The sequence below is a fragment of the Procambarus clarkii genome, chromosome 80, assembly GCF_040958095.1.
Source record: "Procambarus clarkii isolate CNS0578487 chromosome 80, FALCON_Pclarkii_2.0, whole genome shotgun sequence".
Lineage (NCBI taxonomy): Eukaryota > Metazoa > Arthropoda > Malacostraca > Decapoda > Cambaridae > Procambarus > Procambarus clarkii.
In genome coordinates, this window is record NC_091229.1 from 18,778,580 (window position 1) to 18,802,522 (window position 23,943).

Consider the following 23,943-nt stretch of genomic DNA (forward strand, 5'->3'; position numbering starts at 1 on the left):
GTTTGCGGGGGTTGAGCTCTGGCTCTTTGGTCCCGCCTCTCAACCGTCAATCAACAGGATATGTGTGTGTGTGTGTGTTTACTATTTGTGTACAACATTTTCACGGCCTAACAATGCAGTTAAACATTAAACATTCTCACCTCGAGCATTATCCCAAGATGCCAAAGTAAGCCAATTCTCCAAATCTTCCTTCTTGTAAGTATATATCTTCCTCTGTAAGTCACTTAGAATCACTTAACAAAATACACTAGAAAACAGATCAAAAGCCGAAAGAATGCTCACACAACCTTGCTTCAAAATAGAAAGTTTTGAATTTTGAAGATTTAATATATATACCCAAACACTGAAATAACTTATAGAATCACTCGTACACTCTTGGAAACCCTTTTAAACGAATTGAAAGGTCTTTAGATCACATAAATGTCGTTAAACACCCTTCTAAAGCCCCTGTTGAAAGCACTCGGACGCTCGTCCTTATAAAACGCAAGTCTTCTCTTCCAGACAACATCACCACGATGGCCCGCCGGCTAGTGGCGGGAACCTGTGTCCGCACCCTCGCAACCTTCCTCCTCGGCTTCGGCTTGGGCGTCGCCATCCACCTATTCGTTGGCCTATCACTCACGGACTCAGAAGCCAGCGAGGAAGCACTTCAAGAGGTAAAGAATTGTCTTATCGTTTTCCCCCCACCTCGGATTGGTAGGGAATATTATTTAGGGAATAATAGAATTGTAGAGATTGAAATTTTGTGATTATCAGAGTAATGTTTATATTTGGCATCCAGTGAATGACGCTACATCCTGAAGCCTTGATAATAATTCTCGCTACGCCCTTGTGTGTGTATACTCACCTAGTTGAGGTTGCGGGGGTTGAGCTCTGGCTCTTTGGGCCCGCCTCTCAACTGTCAATCAACAGGTGTACAGGTTCCTGAGCCTATTGGGCTCTATCATATCTACATTTGAAACTGTGTATAGAGTCAGCCTCCACCACATCACTGCCTAATGCATTCCATTTGTCAACCACTCTGACACTAAAAAAGTTGAGTGCGCGCGTGTGTGTGTACTCACCTAATTGTGCTTGCGGGGGTTGAGCTCTGGCTCTTTGGTCCCGTGTGTTTACTAGTTGTGTTTTTACGGGGGTTGAGCTTTGCTCTTTCGGCCCGCCTCTCAACTGTCAATCAACTGTTTACTAACTACTTTTTTTTTTTTTTTTTTTTTTTTTTCTTACACCACACACACACACCCCAGGAAGCAGCCCGTGACAGCTGACTAACTCCCAGGTACCTATTTACTGCTAGGTAACAGGGGCACTTAGGGTGAAAGAAACTTTGCCCATTTGTTTCTGCCTCGTGCGGGAATCGAACCCGCGCCACAGAATTACGTGTGTGTGTGTGTGTGTGTGTGTGTGTGTGTGTGTGTGTGTGTGTGTGTGTGTGTGTGTGTGTACACGTGTTAGATGTCACAGCTGTTTGCTAATAATTCTGATGATGGTCATGATGAATGACCCTAACTGGACCGGCCGTAGCTGGCCAATCACCGCGTGGTTGATGTTTTGCTGATGTCACCGGATGTTTCAGGCGGGGTGGAGTGCCGAGGAGGGGGACCCGGACCAGCTGACTAGGTGGATCCCGCCCCTCAACCCCCACCACTCAGGTGAGACATGATTTACAAGGAGGGGAGAGAGAGAGAGAGGGGGGAAGTGCCTCCCTATCCACCCCTACCCCCACTCACGTGAATGGGGGGGGGGATAGTCATTAACGGTGTTGGGGGAGGGGGGGTTGAGAGCCCCACAACACCACCCTTCCAGGTGTATATATATATATATATATATATATATATATATATATATATATACCTGGAAGTAAGCAAGTATGTAACTCACGGAGAGAAGTTAGGTAAAGTAACTTACAATCACTGTAACTGATGTTTTGACTGAAATCTAAAGCCTAACATTTATTTTGATTACCCTAAGTATATTTTATCTTATTTAAAAACATGAGTATATGTTATATCTATGTTAGTGTCACATAGTCTACCCAGTTTGGGGACTTATTTTCATAGTTTATTTACGTTAATTTTTAGTTTCATTAGTCAGTTTGCACGTATGTTAAATGTTGCATTGGAGAATGTTTATATCTTAGTGTGTGTGTCACGATTTTTGTCCCATGCGTTTTCCCGAAGGAAAAGAACTGTCGCACTAAAATGCCCTCTTATCCTAATCTAACCAGAGGACCCAAAACAGAAAACGGGACAGTACGTCAATTTCGCTAGCCTCTTCTATTTTCTAGTACGATGTTCTTCACACGCAATAGTATCATTCGATTCATTTATAATTTATTTTCTGGTGGTCACATATTGGCATTTTCGAACTAATAGTTAAGAACTATCGTTTCAGGATGAAGGGGGTACTTGGATAGACACTATCTGGGAGGAAGTATTAATGACCATTAAGGGGTTGGAAAGTCTATCGTGCCTGGGGAAGGAATACCTTACCTTGCGGCTACTTTGTCTTGCGAAGGTTCCGAGGATCAACGTCCCCAGGGGCCCGGTCTCTGATCTGACCTCATGCTGTGGTCAATCAGGCTGTTTGACGCGGCTGTCAGTTACACATATGTGCATAAATAATCAACCATTGACTTTCTTAACATGAACAGGCCAAATTAGCCCAACTTATTTTTAAATTAGCCCCAAAAAAGTAACAAGTAGCGAGATTTTAGGATCTCCGGCCTCACAAAACTAGCCCAATTCGCTAATTTTAGCCCAATATGGCCGCACTGACCCCTGACTTCAGGGGTCAGTGCGCGTGTTGGGCGCTCAGGGCGCCCAGTAATGAGCGCTCAGGGCTCAGAGCTGACCGACTCAGGGCGCGCGTAGGGGCGCTCTAGTGAGGCGCCCAACCTCACTGAGGTTATTGACCTCATGTTCTCTCAGTGGGACTGGGCACAGTATAGTCGACCTGGTGAAGGGGAGGGAATAATATCCCGCTGTATCATGCCATTTCCCCGTGTGTCTTTTAATAGATGTTATGCGCGCGCACTCTTGGTTCCGCGAATTCAAAACAATCAGTATTTTCTCTCGCGTTTGAAGTGCATCTTTAGAATTTACATTAGTTCTCTATTTCTAATTCAAAGTAACGTACATGTACTTGTAGGTAAGCAAGTGGGGAGGATCTGGTGATTTTTATTATTATAATTGATATAATTTAATAATTATATATATATATTAGAATAAATTCACCTTTATATCCTACTAACTCCTCATACTGAAGTCATAAGAAACTCGTACTTGCAAATAATATAACTCTTCCTGTGTTCTTTGGCTGATCTACATATATTCTAAGACTCATCAAGCACTTACGAAACCTGTACATCTTTCCTTGATCATGGTGGCTTAGTCTGTATTTATTAAAGAGTTTACGAACTTCACAACCCAAGGTTATTATTGTTATAAACAACCTCGTAGTCCTTCGGAGATCATTAACTGTTTAATATATGTAAACAAGGCCTCCATGTTTGAGGAAAGATGTACAGGTTTCGTAAGTGGTTGGGTAAATGCTGACGAATCCTGGGCTGGAATATCCTTCAGCAGAATTCTTATTTATTCGACAAAAATTTGCCAGAAAGTTGTTACTTAAAATTCTCATCATTGAGTATTCCAGATAACTGGAAACATCCAGGTTCCAGGAGGCTAAATCCTTTCGTGCATAGCAGTTCTTGACTTATAGATGCATTAAGAATATGTTGATAACTGTTTCTGGACTCCAGTTGTCTGGAAAACTCTTTTGGACTCCAGTTGTTACACTGGAAAGCTTCCTACACAAATACTGTAGCACTGGAAAGCTTTCTGGAGTTCAGATGCAGCACTAGAAAGCTTCCTAGACTACTATTGTAGCGATAGAAAGCTTCCTGGACTCCAGTTATTGCACTGGAAAGCTATCAGGACTTGAACTTTTGCGCTGGAAGACTTTCTGGATTCAAGCTGAAGTGCCGGAAATGTTTCTATATTTCAGTTGTAGCGCTGGAAAGCTTTCTGGACTCCAGCAGTAGCACTGGTAAACTTTCTGGACTCCAGCAGTAGCACTGGAAAGCTTTTCGTACTTGAGCTGTTGCGCTGGAAAAACATTCTAGTGATTTCTCTCAAGCGGAGATATTCACCAGAAACGTAAATAATGCAACTGTTTTGCCAAACCAAAAACGTAAAAAATACCACTATTTTGTCTAACCAAGAACGTACGAACCCAAGCAACCCACCTTATCTATCCAGGCCGATGCACAGGACCAAAAAAACGTCATATTACAACGTTTTAATATTCACTAATACGTCGCAATTTTTTAGTTTACGGACTGGGGGTCGAAACCGTTAAAAACGGTTTTTAACGGTTTTAACGGTCGCAGTAGATGACAGGCTGGAGATGAGTGCGTATAACGGCGTATAACGGTGTATATCATTTACCTCCCCAACAGGAGGTCCTGCGGAGAGTGCCCTCGTACTCTGCTATATCCTGACGGGTCCTACCACCCACCATAGGGCTCTCCACGTCAGGAATACCTGGGGTCAGCGCTGCGACAGGATCGTTTTCTACAGGTAAGCTCCCATTCTCTCCTTCCAGGGAGGGGAGACGAAGAGAGATTCTTGACCTACTGTTCGATCCGTTAAAAATACGTTGGATTAAGTTTCATGCAGGTCGGCGTTCAATCCCCGACCGTCCAAGTGATTGGGCACCATTCCTTCCCCTCCCCGACCTATTCTAAATCCTTGTCCTGACCATTTTCCAGTGCTATATAGTCGTAATGGCTATAGGCGCTTTCCCGACAATTATGTTATGCCTCATTCTCTGCTTCTCCCCCCCTTTGCTTCACCTCCCTGCTTCATCCCTCCTTGCTTCATTGCAGCACGCAGGAGGATCCAGACCTTCAGACGGAGGTGCTCGACGTGCCTGAAGGATACGGGTTCCTGTGGGCCAAGACTAAGGGCGCCCTCGCCCACCTTCACCGCCACCACCCGGAGTATGACTGGTACCTCAAGGCCGATGACGACACCTTCGTCATTGTGGAGAACCTTCGCTACTTCCTCAGGGGCCTCGACTCCGGGCAGCCGGTGTACTATGGCGTTAAGTTCCGCCAGCATGTGAAGCAGGTGGGTGTGGGGGGGTAGGTTTGGGGGCAGGTTTGGGGAGCAGGTGTGTGTGTGGGGGGGGGCGGTGTGGGGGGCGGATGTGTTTGGGGTGAGTGAGTGGGTGTGGGGTGCGGGTGGAGGAAGAAGGTGAGGAACTTACGAAACCTGTACATCTTTCCTGAATCATAAGGGCTTTGTTTTTATGTATTTAACCGTTTAAGGGCCTCCGAAGGCTCTACAAAGTTGTTTATAACAATTACAACCTTGGGTTGTGACGTTTCATACCTCATAAACTGTTAAATAAATGTATGCTAAGTCGCCATGACAGTTGGAAGATGTACATGTTTCGTAAGTAGTTGTGTAAATGCTCGCAGATTCCTAGCCCACAACAAAATGACAGAACTACAGCAATTAAAAAAAAACAAAAAACAACATTTTTTCACTTCAAAATGTTCACGATTTGTACTAGTGTTATTTTATGGAACAGAATTGTCTATGAATACAATAGGATGTATTCTACATTAATGCTGAGACTGTTGTTGTTTTAGATTTAACTACTCAGAAGTGTCCATGTAGCACGGGCTATGGTGAGCCCGTAACTCATGCTGAGACTGCGTTGTATTAGACGTAAGATTGTATATATATATATATATATATATATATATATATATATATATATATATATATATATATATATATATATATATATATATATATATATATATATATATTAGGCCTAGAATTTCTTTATTTAGGCTCTAGGACAGATTCATTTTGGTGGTTAGTTTCCCTTTTAACCATTTAGTATCCTTGTCCTCATATCCCAGCTCCTTGTCCTCATATCCCAGCACCTTGTCCTCATATCCCAGCTCCTTGTCCTCATATCACAGCTCCTTGTCCTCATATCCCAGCTCCTTGTCCTCATATCCCAGCTCCTTGTCCTCATATCACAGCTCCTTGTCCTCATATCCCAGCTCCTTGTCCTCATACCCCAGCACCTTGTCCTCATATCCCAGCACCTTATCCTCATATCCCAGCACCTTGTCCTCATATGCCAGATCCTTGTCCTCATATCCCAGCACCTTGTCCTCATATCCCAGCTCCTTGTCCTCATATCCCAGCACCTTGTCCTCATATCCCAGCACCTTATCCTCATATCCCAGCACCTTGTCCTCATATGCCAGATCCTTGTCCTCATATCCCAGCTCCTTGTCCTCATATCCCAGCTCCTTGTCCTCATATCCCAGCACCTTGTCCTCATACCCCAGTTCCTTGTCCTCATACCCCAGCTCCTTGTCCTCATATCCCAGCACCTTGTCCTCATATCCCAGCACCTTGTCCTCATATCCCAGCTCCTTGTCCTCATATCCCAGCTCCTTGTCCTCATATCCCAGCACCTTGTCCTCATATCCCAGCTCCTTGTCCTCATATCCCAGCACCTTGTCCTCATATCCCAGCTCCTTGTCCTCATATCCCAGCTCCTTGTCCTCATATCCCAGCTCCTTGTTAACTTTTCTTGCCCTGCATATCAGTGACCTTTGACCTTCCTGTGTTTTTAAACTAATACCCACTTAACCTGCCTGACCTGTATATCAGTGATCTTTGACCTTTCTATGTCTTCGTAGACGCGATTGTCTCTCAAACAGCTTTGACCCTTAACCTTCGTAAGCCTCCTTAATTATTGACCTATGGTCTCTGGAGATCTAGCACCCAATATTAAAATTTTTGAACTTGGATTAATATCGACCTTTCAACTAACTCGTTTCTTCTAAATTCAAGGTCAATAGCGCCCAATTGGTCTGTGCTTCTGTAGTTATAACCTGACCTGACCTGACCTAATCCCTACTGACGCGACCTTTCTTCCGTTATACGTCAATAAGCTTATTTAAATTTAAATTTTCAAATTCTTCCGTTAGGGGTACATGTCTGGCGGAGGCGGCTACGTTCTGAGCCGGGAGGCGGTGAAGAGATTCGTAACGAAGGCGCTACCGCTGAAGGACCAGTCGAAGTGCCCCTCCGAGGCGACCAAGGGCGCCGAGGACCTCCAGCTCGGTCAGTAGCCTCGGAAATCGAAGTAGTCTGGGCGAGAACGCCTCCTGAGGATTGGTATATTCTGCAGCCTTTTGGGTTTCAGCATCCTCGCATTGTCCTTGACTTCGCAAGTATGTTGGATTTCAGCAGGTCCTCGCATAGTCCTTGACTTCGTAAGGATGCTGGACTTCAGCAGGTCCTCGCATAGTCCTTGACTTCGTAAGGATGCTGGACTTCAGCAGGTCCTCGCATAGTCCTTGACTTCGTATGGATGCTAGACTTCAACAGGTCCTTGCATAGTCCTTGACTTCGCAAGGATGTTGGACTTCAGCAGGTCTTCATTAGAGTCGAGAGGTTTTCAATGTTTAATAGCTATAACTATAAGAACATAATTATAGCTCCTTTTGACCCATACGAGGCAGCTCCTATTGGTCCATATGAGGCAGCTCCTATTGGCCCATACGAGGCAGCTCCTATTGGCCCATACGAGGCAGCTCCTATTGGCCCATACGAGGCAGCTCCTATTGGCCCATATGAGGCAGCTCCTATTGGCCCATATGAGGCAGCTCCTATTGGCCCATATGAGGCAGCTCCTATTAGCCCATGTATGGCTGCGGGAGACAGCTTAGTTGTGTAAGCTGACTGGACTTTTGTTTACCCTCAGGGATATGTCTTGAGAGTGTTGGCGTGGCTGCGGGAGACAGCTTGGACGAGGAAGGCAAGCCCAGGTTCTTCTCCAACAGCCCCATGTCCCTCTACTACAAGCAGCCTCTCATCAACAAGCTTCACTGGTACTGGCGATACATCTGGCATAAACATGGGGTGGTAAGTGTGTGGTGTATAGGTGTACAAGTGTGGTATAGTTGTACAGGTCATGGGTTACAAATAAAGTAGTCTGCCCCAAGAGTAGCCAGTGTAAACATTCTCTCTTTCTCCCTCCACAGGGACCGGACTGCTGTAGTCGGCATGTTGTGTCCTTCCACGATGTTGACCCCCGCATGATGTGGACCCTGGAGGCTCTTCTGTACCGCCTCCACATACACCGGGACCTCCAGCCTCCGCATCTCAATACTTCCTCCAGCATACAGCCTCCACTACACACTCCGTCCACCACCAGTCACCACGAGCCTTCACCACAGCGGCCCTCCTCCACTTCCACCCTCACAGTTCCATGATGATCTCACTATTCCATAGTTATCTCATCATTCTTTAATTATAATAGAGCTTTTCAGGGACCAATTTACGAATTTCTGTTCGTGTGTTCACTTGTAAACTTATGAGTGAGAGGATACTTGTCCTTATGACCCTTAATATTTTTCCTTTATGGCCCTTTGGGTACTTCTTGGGTACGTCTTGGGGTACCAAGAAGTACCCTTCCAAGTCCTCATTTCCCTTCAAGACTCTTTCTCATAGTCCTTCTATACCCTTCCTTATCATCCTGAAATATTATAAATTGTCAGAGAGAAACCACACTAACGTGCCTACAGCAATGAGAGAATCCGTAGACTTCCTGTTGCGGCTTCAGGAAACCCTCGTGTGCTCAGTAGAACTCCAGGTTGCAATCCCTTTGACCCTGTCGTGGCGTAGTGGTCTACGTTCGATTAGGTTCGAACCCTAATCATTGCTCCTGTTGATATTCTCACTGATAAGTAACGATAATGTGATTTCTCTGTGTAATACTATCATTAATAGTACAAAGATAATCAATAAAAACGGTAATAATAATTAATAATTATACTAGTACTAGTAATAATATTAATTATGATAACATTAATAATAAAAACGAGGTTAATAAAGATTTGATTTATAAGAATTTAAATTAATTTCCGTACTGTGTCTTGAGAGGCAGTGATAGATAGGTATGTCTATAAATGACACTGTCTGTCTGTCTGTCTGTCTGTCTGTCTGTCTGTCTGTCTGTCTGTCTGTCTGTCTGTCTGTCTGTCTGTCCGAGGTTAAGGGACAAGACGCTAGGGACCAGTTTAACGCACCTTTCCAAGATGACACATGAGGGGTGTGTGGGAATGTCATAGGCCAGCCCGGTTTGACTAGTGCCACAATTTAAGAAATTTCGGGATTAAAAGTGACCCCCAGGGCGATTTTCATGAGATCTGAAGTGGAGGTTCAATTTTCTGCACAGTTATTTAGCAGTTTATATGTTTCGGAATATTGCATTTTGCGAGAGAGAGTGAGAGGAGGAGAGAGAAGGAAGGGGAGGGGGGAGAGGTTAGGAGAGGGGGAGATTGGGATACAGGGAGGAGAGGGGAAGAGAGAGGAAGGGAAGAGAGGGAAGGTGGAAGAGAAGGTGGGAGAAAAGGGATGAAGAAGAGAAAGAAGAGGATAGGAGGCACGAATTGGGGAAGAGAGAGATGGAGGGATAGAGATAAGGGGATGATAAGGAGGTAGATGAGAAGAAAGTAAAGGAGAGACTGACAGACTCGGCCATTGCCAGATACCCCCTTCAAGTATATCTGTAAAATAGAACGTCAGCGTTTCTCTCCATCCAAGGATGGAGGCCAGATGCTAAGGGCTAGCCTCATAAAACTTTACAGGGGGATGGGTGGGTGTGGAAGGCTTGTCATCGGCAGGTTCTGGTAAGCCCCATTGCCCCTTCCTTCAATAAGGGCTCGACCCCCCCCCCCACAGCAATGCCACCCTTCATTAAGTCAATGGAGATGAAATGTTTGGTGCCAAATGCATAGAGTTTTAACATTCACATAATGACACTCAAAATGCATGTTCTAATGAGAAATCTGCATTCTGAGATCTTCTAACACCTCATTGGTTCTACCTTTAGTGGTTAACTCGGACACCATCTGGGCCATGTAGAAATCATAAGACATAGACACATACACAAAGCGAGACAGACAGACAGACAGATAATCGGATAGACATTCCAGTTGGTAAGCCAAATGTAATCCGTTGTACCAAGCTGAAGGCATCAAACTGGCGTTGCCTAATATATATATATATATATATATATATATATATATATATATATATATATATATATATATATATATATATATATATATATAAATTAAATATTAAATACACTACATGTATTTAAGAGAGTCTTGATGGTTAATACAACCCTAGTGATCTAATAGACACTCCGCAAGCTTGTGTCTTGGCCAATATTCATCAAGCATTTACGAAACCTGTACATCTTATCCCCCTTCATGGATATTTAGTCCGTATTTATTAATCAGTTTACGAGCTCGGAAACTTCGCAATCTAAGAGTATTATTATTGTTATTATAAATAGCCTCGTAGTCCTTCGGAGATCGTAAATTGTTTATTAAACGCAAACTAAACGGCCATGATTGAGAAAGGATGTACAGGCTTCGCAAGTGGACATCTTAGTGATTGATGAATCACTGAGGCCTGTTAAACAACTCATGCAGTCATTAGTACAAACGAGAATATTGTATTTGGCAGTGTTCGTGTACGAATACATTTTGTATTTTTTTTTGTATTAAAAATTTATGATTAATTTTTTTTGTATTAAAAATCTGAAGAATACTTCCCTTATATATTTTCAATCAAATATTAGCTTCCACCACTACTTTGTGGATTTGCAATATATATATATATATATATATATATATATATATATATATATATATATATATATATATATATATATATATATATATATATATATATATATATATATTAGTATATTTTGGTAGCAGTCTTTCCTGTAGACATATTATTAAATATGACCGAAAAAGTAAGATTAATAATTCTAACACGAATTTTCTCGATCTTTCGTACTTTTCTTTTCACTGTTGGTGGTAATTCAAAAATCAATTCTCCAAAATTCATTTTTATTTCTAGTCTGACGCGACACTTGAGCGCGTTTCGTAAAACTTATTACATTTTCAAAGACTTTAGCTTACACATACACAACTGAATAGAACTTACACATCTTCGATTTGTTTATATCTACATTTGAGTGAGGTGGATGGGGTGAGGTGGTATTAATAGGGTATTAAATTCCTAAACACAAGACAGAACACGAAACAATGGGTATTGAATGGAAGTGATTTGTAGAAAGCCTATTGGTCCATATTTCTTGATGCTTCTATATTGGAGCGGAGTCTTGAGGTGGGTAGAATATAGTTGTGCATTAATTGGCTGTTGATTGCTGGTGTTGACTTCTTAATGTGTAGAGCCTCGCCTGGCGTGCCGCGAGCGCTTTGTCATGGGTTCGTATCCTGGCCGGGGAGGATTTACTGTGGGGCAAATCATTAACTGTAGCCTCTGTTTAACGCAACAGTAAAATGTGTACTTGGTTGTAACAAGGATTCTTCGCGGCGGGGATCGTATTCCAGGGACCTGCCCGAAACGCTACGCGTACTAGTGGCTCTACAAGAATGTAACAACTCTTGTATATATCTCAAAAAGGTTGCCAGAAACGCTGTGCATATTAGTGGCTTTAGGTGTAGTATATACTATAGCTCATTCTACAAATCCAACATTCTGATTGTAACTCAATATGTATGTATGTACTTTTATCTAAATACAAATTTATTTATTTAATTTACGATTAATGGGCCAGCCAGAGGCTTAGGGCCCGCGCAAGAATTTCCCTGAAAAAAAGTATCGATATCAATTATTATCCAGGTTACCCCCTAGGCCAACTACTGACTATTCCCAGGATACAACCCACAACAGTTGCCTAACTCCGAGAGGTACCCCTTTAATGCTAGGTGAATAGAGTCATCAGGTGAAAGTAATCATTGCCCAAACGCTTCTTTCCTGTGAAGATAATTGAACCCGGGACCTTCCGGTTGTATATTTATTTATTTATTTATTTATTTATTTATTATTTATTTATTTATTTAGTTATTTATAAACAAGTAGATACATTGGGTTTGTGAGAATACATAGCATAGTATTTACAATCTTGTAAAGCCACTAGTATGTAGGCCCTGGCCCAGCCTATATGACTTCCTAAGTTGTGGATGGAGCTTATGAGAGTCGTTCGGTCAGTTGGGTTAAACAGCATTGGGTCGGACCAGCAAACGGATTGGTGACAATTGCAACTACTTGCTTCACTTAGCACAACTACAGTAGTTCCTTGTAAAAAAAAGCTGTTGGCTCATGGTTTTCTCTGAATTTAATTAGTCATAGAAAACTACACGTTAGTTTCTATGGGAAACAAATGTAAAAGTAAACTTGCCTCTATTTACTGGTTTTAATTAGATCAGCGGCTTTTAATATTTACTGCATCTTGCACCCATTGGGTTTCAAAATTTATTTTCGCATCCATTATGCAAAATTGCTGCAGAAGCTCAGTTATTTAAAAAGAACTTAAGTTAATTAATTATTTAAATTAAGAATAAGTTATAATTAACGTATATTCCATCTTATTCCAGTACATATTCCATCTTCCAGTACAGACATTAATGACTATCTTTCAGGTAACCATCCACAGTCTCTGTACCTAAAGCCTATTAATTCCACTGACGTCAATGAGATAATCCTTTCCCTTAAAACCAAGTCTGGTGCCCTTGAGGAGATACCAACTTTAATTTACAAAAAAGCCTCCAGATCTTTAGCCCCTGCTATTGCTTTGCTCATCAACAAGTCACTTGAACTCCAAACCTTCCCAGATATTCTAAAAAAAGCGAGAGTAACGCCTGTCCACAAATGTGGTAATCTCACAGATGTTAACAACTACAGACCTATATCTATCCTGCCAAACTTGTCAAAAATTTTGAAAAACTAATCTATAAGCAGCTTTACTCATATCTAGCCAAACTCAATATACTTAGCCCTTGCCAATATGGCTTCAGACCCCAAAAAAGCACTAACGATGCACTTATTAGTATGCTTAACTCGATTCATACAGCTCTTGATAAAAATGAGTTCCCTGTTGGGTTGTTTGTGAACCTGCGTAAAGCTTTTGACACTGTAAACCACCAAAACCTTCTTCTTAAATTACATCATTATGGAGTCAGAGGACACTCCCTACAATACCTCAAATCCTACCTTACTGACAGGCTCCAATATGTTTCTGTGAATAATACAATTTCTCCCACCCTACCCATCAACATTGGTGTTCCCCAGGGCAGCATACTTGGCCCTCTCCTCTTTCTCATCTACATTAATGACCTTCCAAATGCCTCCCAACACCTCAAACCAATTCTATTTGCTGACGACACAACCTTCATTTACTCCAGTCCTGATCCCCTTGCTCTAAATGCCACAGTAAATACTGAGCTAAATAAAGTCCATCTGTGGCTAACTGCCAACAAACTCACCCTTAACATTGGCAAAACCTTTTATATTCTGTTTGGCAATAAATCCTCTAATCAAATAAATCTCAAAATAAACAATACCCAAATTTGTAACAAATTAGATGGCAAATTCCTTGGCATTCTCATTGACCACAAGCTTAATTTCCAGGGACACATTCTAAACATATCAAAAAAAGTTTCAAAAACTGTGGACATTCTTTCTAAGATCAGATATTATGTACCACGCCCTGCCCTGGTGACTCTCTATTACTCCCTTATCTATCCATATCTCAACTATGGTATTTGTGCTTGGGGCTCTACTACCCAAAATCACTTACGTCCTCTAATTACTCAACACAAAGCTGCTATTAGGACAATATCCAATTCTGGCCCCAGACATCACTCGGTACCCCTACTTAAATCTCTGAATATGTTAGACATTAAGTCACTGCACATTCTCTCATGTGTATTATACATATATAAAACGCTAAACTATAATGCCAATCCTGATCTCAAAAGCTTCATAGAAGGTTGTATCAGAACCCATGAGCATCACACCAGAAATAAATACAGTTTTGATATTCCTAGAGTACGACTTAATCAAACTAGAAATGCTCTACAAATCAAGGGGCCCAGAATGTGGAATGACCTTCCCAACCATGTTAAAGACTGTACCTCTCTCAACCAGTTTAAGTTAAAAGCGAAGCTATACCTAATAAATTCCCTGTAACCTACCTTACCCTTCTATTGTCAACCAATGTCTGTTTTTTTCTTTAAAGAGCGCTGTTTGTCGACATAATTGTATTTGTGCTGCTTTTTCATCTATGTTTTCATTTCTTGTTTTCATTCTACTCATTATGCTCAATTAGTATTAAGCTTGTCATTTAAGTTTATCATGCCCGAAACGCTTTGCGTAATAGTGGCTTTAGGCATTGTATGTACTAGCTCTACCTATAAGTCAAACAATCCTTGTAAATATTTATTGTATGTATGTACCTTACCTAAATAAAATTGTATTGTATTGTATTGTATTGTATTGTATTGTATTGTATTGTATTGTATTGTATGCTTTCGATAACCACACGTCTTCAACGCTGGCTCCGGAGTTCCCTAAGTTTAAAAATGAACTGGAACAATCGATATAACATTTAACAAACTGAGGCTGTGCCACACGCAGAACTATAACATCACACAGCTATAAATACAGAACAGACATAACAATGCATCCACTTCCATGTTCTAGAGACAATTGAACAATATTATATCCTCCCCTACTTTTAACATCATAGTGCCAGTTTCAGTTTCAAATAACAACTTATCACCCTCCCCCCCCCAAGGTGTTATTCAATATCGACCATATAATAGGGGAGGAGACCTCTCACTACATTTAAAATACCAAATACCGGCTAATGATCTCAAAATAACCCAACCCCCCCAAAAAATATTAAATGAAATTCATTTGACGCCACGTTTCGAATCGTCATATGGATCTTTAAGGGTCCATGACAGACCGAAACTATGCCAATTTCATTTCATATATGTGTGTGTGTGTGATTTTTCTTATTTGTTGTCATCCACATCATTGAAAAATTCTCTAAACATCTCCAGTCGACTCAAAATTAAAGTCACAGCTAGTCTACTTCAACAATTTCTGCTGCTGAAAGTGATGAGTTTCAAAATATACCTGGAAAAGATCATCAAGGCAAATGGGGGGGGATGGGGGGGACCTTTGACAAGCCGCCGGCGTCCTGTCCTCATCCAGGCCACTATAAGGTTGTTGGTCCTCAGCTAAATCAGATAAAAAAAAATCATAAAAACTTATAAGTCACCCGGTCATGCAGACACAGAAAACGTGAACGTTGCCGGAAGGATACAGTAGCGATCAGCTGTCGCTGTCAACACACCCTGAACGACGGTGTGTGTGTGTGTATATATATATATATATATATACACGCTTCTCGGGGTGTGTATACACTGAGAGTTTACTCAAGTCCTCCCCCTGGACTAGGCGCAGAGCTAAAGTATATATATATATACTTGCTAAGTTGGACTATTGCGGTGATTTTACTAATTCTTTAGGGGTTGATACGCCCAGCTTCGCCCGCGATACCTGTATTTGAATACATTCGTCTAACTCGCCCCTCAATCAACAACAACATCGTCTAATTCCCTCCTCAATCAACTACAACCTCATCTAACTCGCCCCTCAATCAACAACAACATCGTCTAATTCCCTCCTCAATCAACTACAACCTCATCTAACTCGCCCCTCAATCAACAACAACATCGTCTAATTCCCTCCTCAATCAACTACAACCTCATCTAACTCGCTCCTCAATCAACAACAACATCGTCTAATTCCCTCCTCAATCAACTACAACCTCATCTAACTCGCTTCTCAATCAACAACAACATCGTTTAACTCAACAAAAATTGAAGCCTTAACAAATGAAGTCATCGCCAGGAGGAGAAAACCTTCACACAAACTGCTCCTGTCTTGAAGAAGATGAACTGGACAAAACCCTCAAGAACAATGAAGGAACCTTTGACAAGTCACCGGCGTCCTGTCCCCGTCGAGGCCACTAGAGATAGTGGCCCTCAGGTAAATTCACATAAATAATTCTTGAATGAAAGAGATAGAATTAAATATTCATTTGAATTTGGCTGTAAAATTAGGAATTTATGAAAGATTGCAAACTTGTTTTAAGTTTATATATTCAGGGACTATGGCTGATGGGTTTGTTCAGTGATTTTAAGGTTCAAAATTGAATAGTTCAGCGCTCGAATCCCGGGCAGGGCGAGACGTTTGGGCACGATTCCTTATCCTCGATTTTTTTTTCGTCCCTACCGAAGAGTAATATCTGGGAGTTAGGCAACTGTTGTGGGTTGTAGCCTGAGGAAGATAAGTAACTGGCCTTGGGGATGTTGGGAGGTGGAGATGTGGGGAGGGATTCCTAAATAAGCCTTACGGGTTTCGTGTCCCCGATAATGGGACAACTAATCGTTATTGTTTAATTAGAAGTGGACACTGACTTTTCAATAATGTTTAGGATTTTCACTTCATGATGCAAAAAGCAGAAAGAAAAACATAATAGTTGTAATACTGCTTTAACAAACTCCAAAATTTGGTATATTCAGGGAGGTATACCTTGCTTCTCCGTTGAATATCAACAGAGGATTGATAGGCCTTAAACACAAAACCAACTCCCCCCCCCCCAACAAAATTTAAAACTACCCTCTCAAAAGATTGTCACGAATAAACATTAAACCCCAGATTACTGTTATCGACGCCACAATTCAAATATACCTCGAACATAATTTTGACAAGTGTGTACTGCTAGCCTAATGCTTCTAATTAATCCAAAAGTTTTAATCTTGTCAACCATGCCTGATGCATCATGCGTAATTCTTTATTTGTTATGGTATTAACACAGCAATGTGCTGCTATCCTGCTCTATCTGAGAGAGAGAGCAGAGTATAAAACTAGAGTTATCTATACGTTTATCTAATATTCTCACACTAATACGATGGTTAGTCATATATACATATAATCAATGAAACAAATGTGTATAAAACATATTCACCTGCGGTAGCAAACGTTTTTATTTATTTATTTATCTATTTATTTATTTATTTATTTATTTATTTATTTATTTATTTATATATATATATATATATATATATATATATATATATATATATATATATATATATATATATATATATATATATATATATATATATATATATATACAAGAAGGTACATTGGGATTGTGAGGCTACATAGCCTAGTAATTACATTCTTGTAAAGCCACTAGTACGCGCAGCGTTTCGGGCAGAGGTAGAACGTTGGGTAGAATAGGAGAATATTTTCCAATAGGACTTCTAAAACATTCTCAACGCTTTGTGAAATATGGGTAATTGAGTGGCCGTATATAAGTAAGATGACAACGACGGCAAGATTTGTTGCAATACGTTTTTGTTTGGAGTGAAACGCTCATGTTGTGCGCCATCGTTCGCGTTGGGGAAATCCGGATTGCTAGATGCTCGTCTGCGTATGTTTGATGAGGTAATGATCACTAATCAAGTACTAATAGAACAGATGTCTCTCCTATCTCGACCGTGGCAGCTACGATGCTATTCATGAAATGGTTTACAATCTCCTGGGGCCAGATTCACGAAAGCACTTACGCAAGCACTTACGAACGTGTACATCTTTCCTCAATCTTTGACGGCTTTGGTTACATTTATTAAACAGTTTACAAGCATGAAAACTTGCCAATCAACTGTTGTTATTGTTATAAACAGCCTCCTGGTGCTTCGGAGCTCATTAACTGTTTAATAATTGTAAACAAAGCCGCCAAAGATTGAGAAAAGATGTACAGGTTCGTAAGTGTTTGCGTAAGTGCTTTCGTGAATCTGGCCCCTGAGCCCCAAAGACGATAACCTTTAGTGCCAGTCTTCACCATACTCAGGAGAATTGTATCTCTAACCTTGATAATGACATTTTAGTCTCTACTTATTCCAGAGTTCACAAGATCGTCCTTATCCCAAGGACGACTTCGTAGAGACATGAAGCTTGTTAACTGTGTACTATATGCTGACTAGACTACCATGGTCGAGGAATGAGGTACAACTCTACGAAGTGTTTGGTGAATACTGGCCCCAGGTTTCTTAATCTTGGTAATCTGGACCTTAAATACAATAAAATTGGAACAATGTTTAGACACACCAGACCTCAAACTCCCCTTGTTTAGACATACCAGACCTCAAACACTCCTTGTTTAGACATACCAGACCTCAAACACTCCTTGTTTAGACACACCAGACCTCAAACACTCCTTGTTTAGACATACCAGACCTCAAACTCCCCTTGTTTAGACAAACCAGACCTCAAACACTCCTTGTTTAGACACACCAGACCTCAAACTCCCCTTGTTTAGACAAACCAGACCTCAAACACTCCTTGTTTAGACATACCAGGCCTCAAACTCCCCTTGTTTAGACATACCAGACCTCAAACTCCCCTTGTTTAGACAAACCAGACCTCAAACACTCCTTGTTTAGACACACCAGACCTCAAACTCCCCTTGTTTAGACAAACCAGACCTCAAACACTCCTTGTTTAGACATACCAGACCTCAAACTCCCCTTGTTTAGACAAACCAGACCTCAAACTCCCCTTGTTTAGACAAACCAGACCTCAAACACTCCTTGTTTAGACATACCAGACCTCAAACTCCCCTTGTTTAGACAAACCAGACCTCAAACACTCCTTGTTTAGACATACCAGACCTCAAACTCCCCTTGTTTAGACAAACCAGACCTCAAACACTCCTTGTTTAGACACACCAGACCTCAAACTCCCCTTGTTTAGACAAACCAGACCACAAACACTCCTTGTTTAGACACACCAGACCTCAAACACTCCTTGTTTAGACACACCAGACCTCAAACACTCCTTGTTTAGACACACCAGACCTCAAACACTCCTAGTTTAGACATACCAGACCACAAACACTCCTTGTTTAGACACACCAGACCTCAAACACTCCTTGTTTAGACACACCAGGCCTCAAACAATCCTTGTTTAGACATACCAGACCACAAACACTCCTTGTTTAGACACACCAGACCTCAAACACTCCTTGTTTAGACACACCAGACCTCAAACACTCCTTGTTTAGACATACCAGACCTCAAACACTCCTAGTTTAGACATACCAGACCACAAACACTCCTTGTTTAGACACACCAGACCTCAAACACTCCTTGTTTAGACACACCAGGCCTCAAACAATCCTTGTTTAGACATACCAGACCACAAACACTCCTTGTTTAGACACACCAGACCTCAAACACTCCTTGTTTAGACACACCAGGCCTCAAACAATCCTTGTTTAGACACACCAGACCACAAACACTCCTTGTTTAGACACACCAGACCTCAAACACTCCTTGTTTAGACACACCAGACCTCAAACTCCCCTTGTTTAGACACACCAGACCACAAACAATATCTGTTTAGAAACACATATGATAGTTCTTGGAATGGTGCTAGATGGGCTGGTCGTGGTAGGTATGGTAGTGGTAGGGATGGTGGTGGTAGAGGGGGTGGTAGTGGCGGTGGTGATGGTAGGGGAGAGGGTGGTAGTGGCGGTGGTAGTGGTAGTGGCGGTGGTGGTGGTAGTGGAGCGGGTGGTAGTGAACCAGTGTCCAGTGGTGAGAACACGATAAATGGTGACCAGTTCACCATAGTGTCAAGGTCTACCCGAACCCGTTAACCTACTTGAATACCTCAGGCCTGTGTCACTGATGCTAGGTGAGAGAGAGAGAGAGAGAGAGAGAGAGAGAGAGAGAGAGAGAGAGAGGGAGAGAGAGAGAGAGAGAGAGAGAGAGAGAGAGAGAGAGAGAGAGAGAGAGAGAGAGAGGGAGAGAGAGAGAGAGAGAGAGAGAGAGAGAGAGAGAGAGAGAGAGAGAGAGAGAGAGAGAGAGAGAGACCTAATTGGTAGTCAGGACCTTATACCTCAGATGTGTTGAGACAATTGTTATCTCTCCAGAATGTAGCCACACCCGTCTTCACTACCTACCTCTCTCTCTCTCTCTCTCTCTCTCTCTCTCTCTCTCTCTCTCTCTCTCTCTCTCTCTCTCTCTCTCTCTCTCTCTCTCTCTCTCTCTCTCTCTCTCTCTCTCTCTCCCTCTCTCTCTCTCTCTCTCTCTCTCTCTCTCTCTCTCTCTCTCTCTCTCTCTCTCTCTCTCTCTCTCTCTCTCTCTCTCTCTCTCCTCTCTCTCTCTCTCTCTCTCTCTCTCTCTCTCTCTCTCTCTCTCTCTCTCTCTCTCTCTCTCTCTCTCTCTCTCTCTCTCTCTCTCTCTCTCTCCCTCTCTCTCTCTCTCTCTCTCTCTCTCTCTCTCTCTCTCTCTCTCTCGTGATAGGCTATATTTATTGAGACTAAGATGTCCTTAATTATCAACCAATGAAAGGGCTGGTTATACACGTGGAATTCCGCGATTGGTTGAAATAATATGAATAGCGACACCAGCCAATCAGAGCTAGGTAGAGCCACAATCAGTCGCCATTGGTCAGCGGTGATTGGCGCAGGTGTCTCGTGACGTCACTGGAGACGGTTCAAACGGCCTGGCGGCGCTAAGCTGCGCGATAAGCCTTTTGGCGGGAAACAGGACAGCAGTACGAGTATTGATCAGGTATTGACGTGTGTCTTTACGAAACCTGTACATCTTTTGTGAAGAAAGAGCAAGCACAGAAGCAGGGCGGAACTACCTAGAGGCCTCGTAGTGCCTCGTAGCCTGGTGGATAGCGCGCAGGACTCGTAATTCTGTGGCGCGGGTTCGATTCCCGCACGAGGCAGAAACAAATGGGCAAAGTTTCTTTCACCCTGAATGCCCCTGTTACCTAGCAGTAAATAGGTTCCTGGGAGTTAGTCAGCTGTCACGGGCTGCTTCCTGGGGGTGGAGGCCTGGTCGAGGACCGGGCCGCGGGGACACTAAAGCCCCGAAATCATCTCAAGATAACCTCAAGATCTCAAGATAGGCCACGCAACAAGCTTTTGTTTACAAGAGAGGCGCAGCGCGGCACTCAGCTGTTCCATACCCAACCACCTTGCAATTTCAAGCAAAGGGACGCCACTTGTTACAAGGGTCTAAAACCCTTTCTGAGAAAAGTATGCTCTCCTCTATGTCATCGCTACACTATACACACACAGATGGGACCAAAGAGCCGAAGCTCAACCCCCCCGCAAGCACAATTAGGCGATTACATCTAACTCAACCTAACCTAACCTAAATTAACCTAAGGGTCCATAAAGGAGCCGAAACGTCATCACGACATAGATTAATCTTATCATTAAGTAGGCACCCTCCCCCCCCTCTCAGACTGGAAGATCGTAGGCAGTTTATCCACCAGAAGAACACACACACACACACCTTAAAAGAGAGAGAGAGAGAGAGAGAGAGAGAGAGAGAGAGAGAGAGAGAGAGAGAGAGAGAGAATATATGTAAAACAGATTTGTAGCCTATTAAGAGAACAATGAAATTATCTCTGCATCTGACCTCATGAATATGGTAATTTGCTGCGAGATTATAGTTATACCATGCTGTGTCCGGCTGATATATCACTGCCAGCCTCATGCGGTATATCAGTGCCAGATATATCAGTGCCAGCCAGATATATCGGTGCCAGCCAGATATATCAGTGCCGGCCAGATATATCGGTGCCAGCCAGATATATTAGTGCCAGCCAGATATATCGGTGCCAACCAGATATATTAGTACTAGCCAGATATATTAGTGCCAGCCAGATATATCGGTGCCAGCCAGATATATCGGTGCCAGCCAGATATATCGGTGCCAGCCAGATATATCAGTGCCAGCCAGATATATCGGTGCCAGCCAGATATATCAGTGCCAGCCAGATATATCAGTGCCAGCCAGATATATCAGTGCCAGCCAGATATATCAGTGCCAGCCAGATATATCAGTGCCAGCCAGATATATCAGTGCCAGCCAGATATATCGGTGCCAGCCAGATATATCAGTGCCAGCCAGATATATCAGTGCCAGCCAGATATATCGGTGCCAGCCAGATATATTAGTGCCAGCCAGATATATCAGTGTCAGCCAGATATATCAGTGCCAGATATATCAGTGCCAGCCAGATATATCAGTGCCAGCCAGATATATCAGTGCCAGCCAGATATATCAGTGCCAGCCAGATATATCAGTGCCAGCCATATATATCTGTGCCAGCCAGATATATCAGTGCCAGCCAGATATATCAGTGCCAGCCATATATATCTGTGCCAGCCAGATATATCAGTGCCAGATATATCAGTGCCAGCCAGATATAGAGTCCCCATCTGGTGCCATAACCAGATTTTACGAATAACCCACCGACACTCCCCTCATTCTTAAATTGGTGCGAGCCCAGTCAATCCTCTTGTCACAACGTCCCAGAAATGATGTGCTAAATTGCCCGAATGTAAGGTCACCTAATTGATGGACCTACGTATAGAAAATAGGGTTAAAATCTCCTGGTGATTTATAGTACATCATATTTTGTCCGGTGGGGCTTTTGAAACTAGTGTAAATTACATGGGTGGTAGTTAAGGACTGTTGATTAGTTGGGCTGTTGATGCGATTTGTTTGATATTACGGCAATGCGCAGACATAGTGGCACCACGCAGACATAGTGGAACTGCGCAGACATAGTGGTACCACGCAGACATAGTGGCACCACGCAGACATAGTGGCACTGCGCAGACATAGTGGTACCACGCAGACATAGTGGCACCACGCAGACATAGTGGCCCCACGCAGACATGGTGGCACCACGCAGACATAGTGGCACCTCGCAGACATAGTGGCCCCACGCAGACATAGTGGCACCACGCAGACATATTGGCACCACGCAGACATAGTGGCACCACGCAGACATAGTGGCACCTCGCAGACATAGTGGCACCACGCAGACATAGTGGCACCTCGCAGACATAGTGGCCCCACGCAGACATAGTGGCACCACGCAGACATAGTGGCCCCACGCAGACATAGTGGCCCCACGCAGACATAGTGGCCCCACGCAGACATAATGGCACCACGCAGACATAGTGGCCCCACGCAGACATATTGGCACCACGCAGACATAGTGGCCCCACGCAGACATAGTAGAATCACCGTGACATAGTGGCTAAGTCCCAGGCAGAGTAAGACATAAGGTATGTACATGTTGCAATAGTCTTCGTCATGTCTGATAAGATCTTGCTCATAATGTCGTTCTCACAGAGCGAAAACAAAGGATTTGTAAAAACCGGATCCCTTCTGTGTACTCACTTATTTGTGCCTGCAGGATCGAGCTCTAATTCTTGGACTCCACTTTTCTACCAGTTGGTTATCTAATGCAATGACTCCTGACCTATTTCTCTATCATATCTGCTTTTAAAGTTAGGAATGGAGTTAGCCTCTACAATCTGCTTCTTTAGGTCATTCTATTTACTCACTTCCCTCACGCTAAAAGGAAAATGTCTAACATCTCTATGACACATCTGAGTCTCAAACTTCCATCCGTGTCCCCTTGTTCTGTGGATATTCATTGTAAACGTTTCCTCTCTTTCCACCTTATCAATCCCTCTAAGTATTTTATATGTCTGTATCATGTTCCCCGCTGTCCCTCCTCCTTTTTGATGTCGTCAGGTTTAGTTCCTTCAGTCTCTCTTCGTACCTCATCCCTCGCAGCTCTGGGACGAGTCTCGTTGCAAACTTCTGAACCTTGTTGAGCTTCCTTATGTGTTTTTTAAGATGGGGCTCCAAGATGGTGCGGCATACTCTAAGACTGGCCTCACATAGGCGGTATACAGTGATCTAAAAGCCTCCTTATACAAGTTTCTGAAGGATGTTCTGACTTTTGCCAGATTAGAGTATGCCGCTGATGTTATTCCATTTATATGAGCCTCTGGAGTTAGGTTTGGTGTTATGTCCACTCCCAGGTCTTTTTCTCTTGTCGTTATAAGGAGGTAGTTCCCCATTTTTGGCCTCCT

General features: G+C 42.7%; 2 protein-coding genes across 3 annotated transcripts in view; both read left to right on the forward strand.

Moving 5' to 3' along the window:
- LOC123746354 (glycoprotein-N-acetylgalactosamine 3-beta-galactosyltransferase 1) overlaps positions 1-10,667 on the forward strand; it is a 28,568-nt gene extending 17,901 nt beyond the window's left edge. For both annotated transcript variants that reach the window (XM_045727820.2, XM_045727819.2), the window contains exons 2-8: positions 502-656; positions 1,574-1,649; positions 4,460-4,580; positions 4,889-5,132; positions 7,028-7,163; positions 7,807-7,967; positions 8,087-10,667. In XM_045727820.2, coding sequence (XP_045583776.1) covers positions 502-656; positions 1,574-1,649; positions 4,460-4,580; positions 4,889-5,132; positions 7,028-7,163; positions 7,807-7,967; positions 8,087-8,317 — 1,124 coding nt within the window. In that variant the 3' untranslated portion in view covers positions 8,318-10,667. The remainder of the gene's footprint in view (positions 1-501; positions 657-1,573; positions 1,650-4,459; positions 4,581-4,888; positions 5,133-7,027; positions 7,164-7,806; positions 7,968-8,086) is intronic.
- Positions 10,668-15,306: 4,639 nt separating this feature from the next.
- Positions 15,307-23,943, forward strand: part of LOC123752214 (uro-adherence factor A) — a 56,004-nt gene continuing 47,367 nt past the window's right edge. The window contains exon 1 of the mRNA XM_069314863.1: positions 15,307-15,995. Within this exon, the coding sequence (XP_069170964.1) occupies positions 15,900-15,995 (96 nt within the window). The 5' untranslated portion in view covers positions 15,307-15,899. The remainder of the gene's footprint in view (positions 15,996-23,943) is intronic.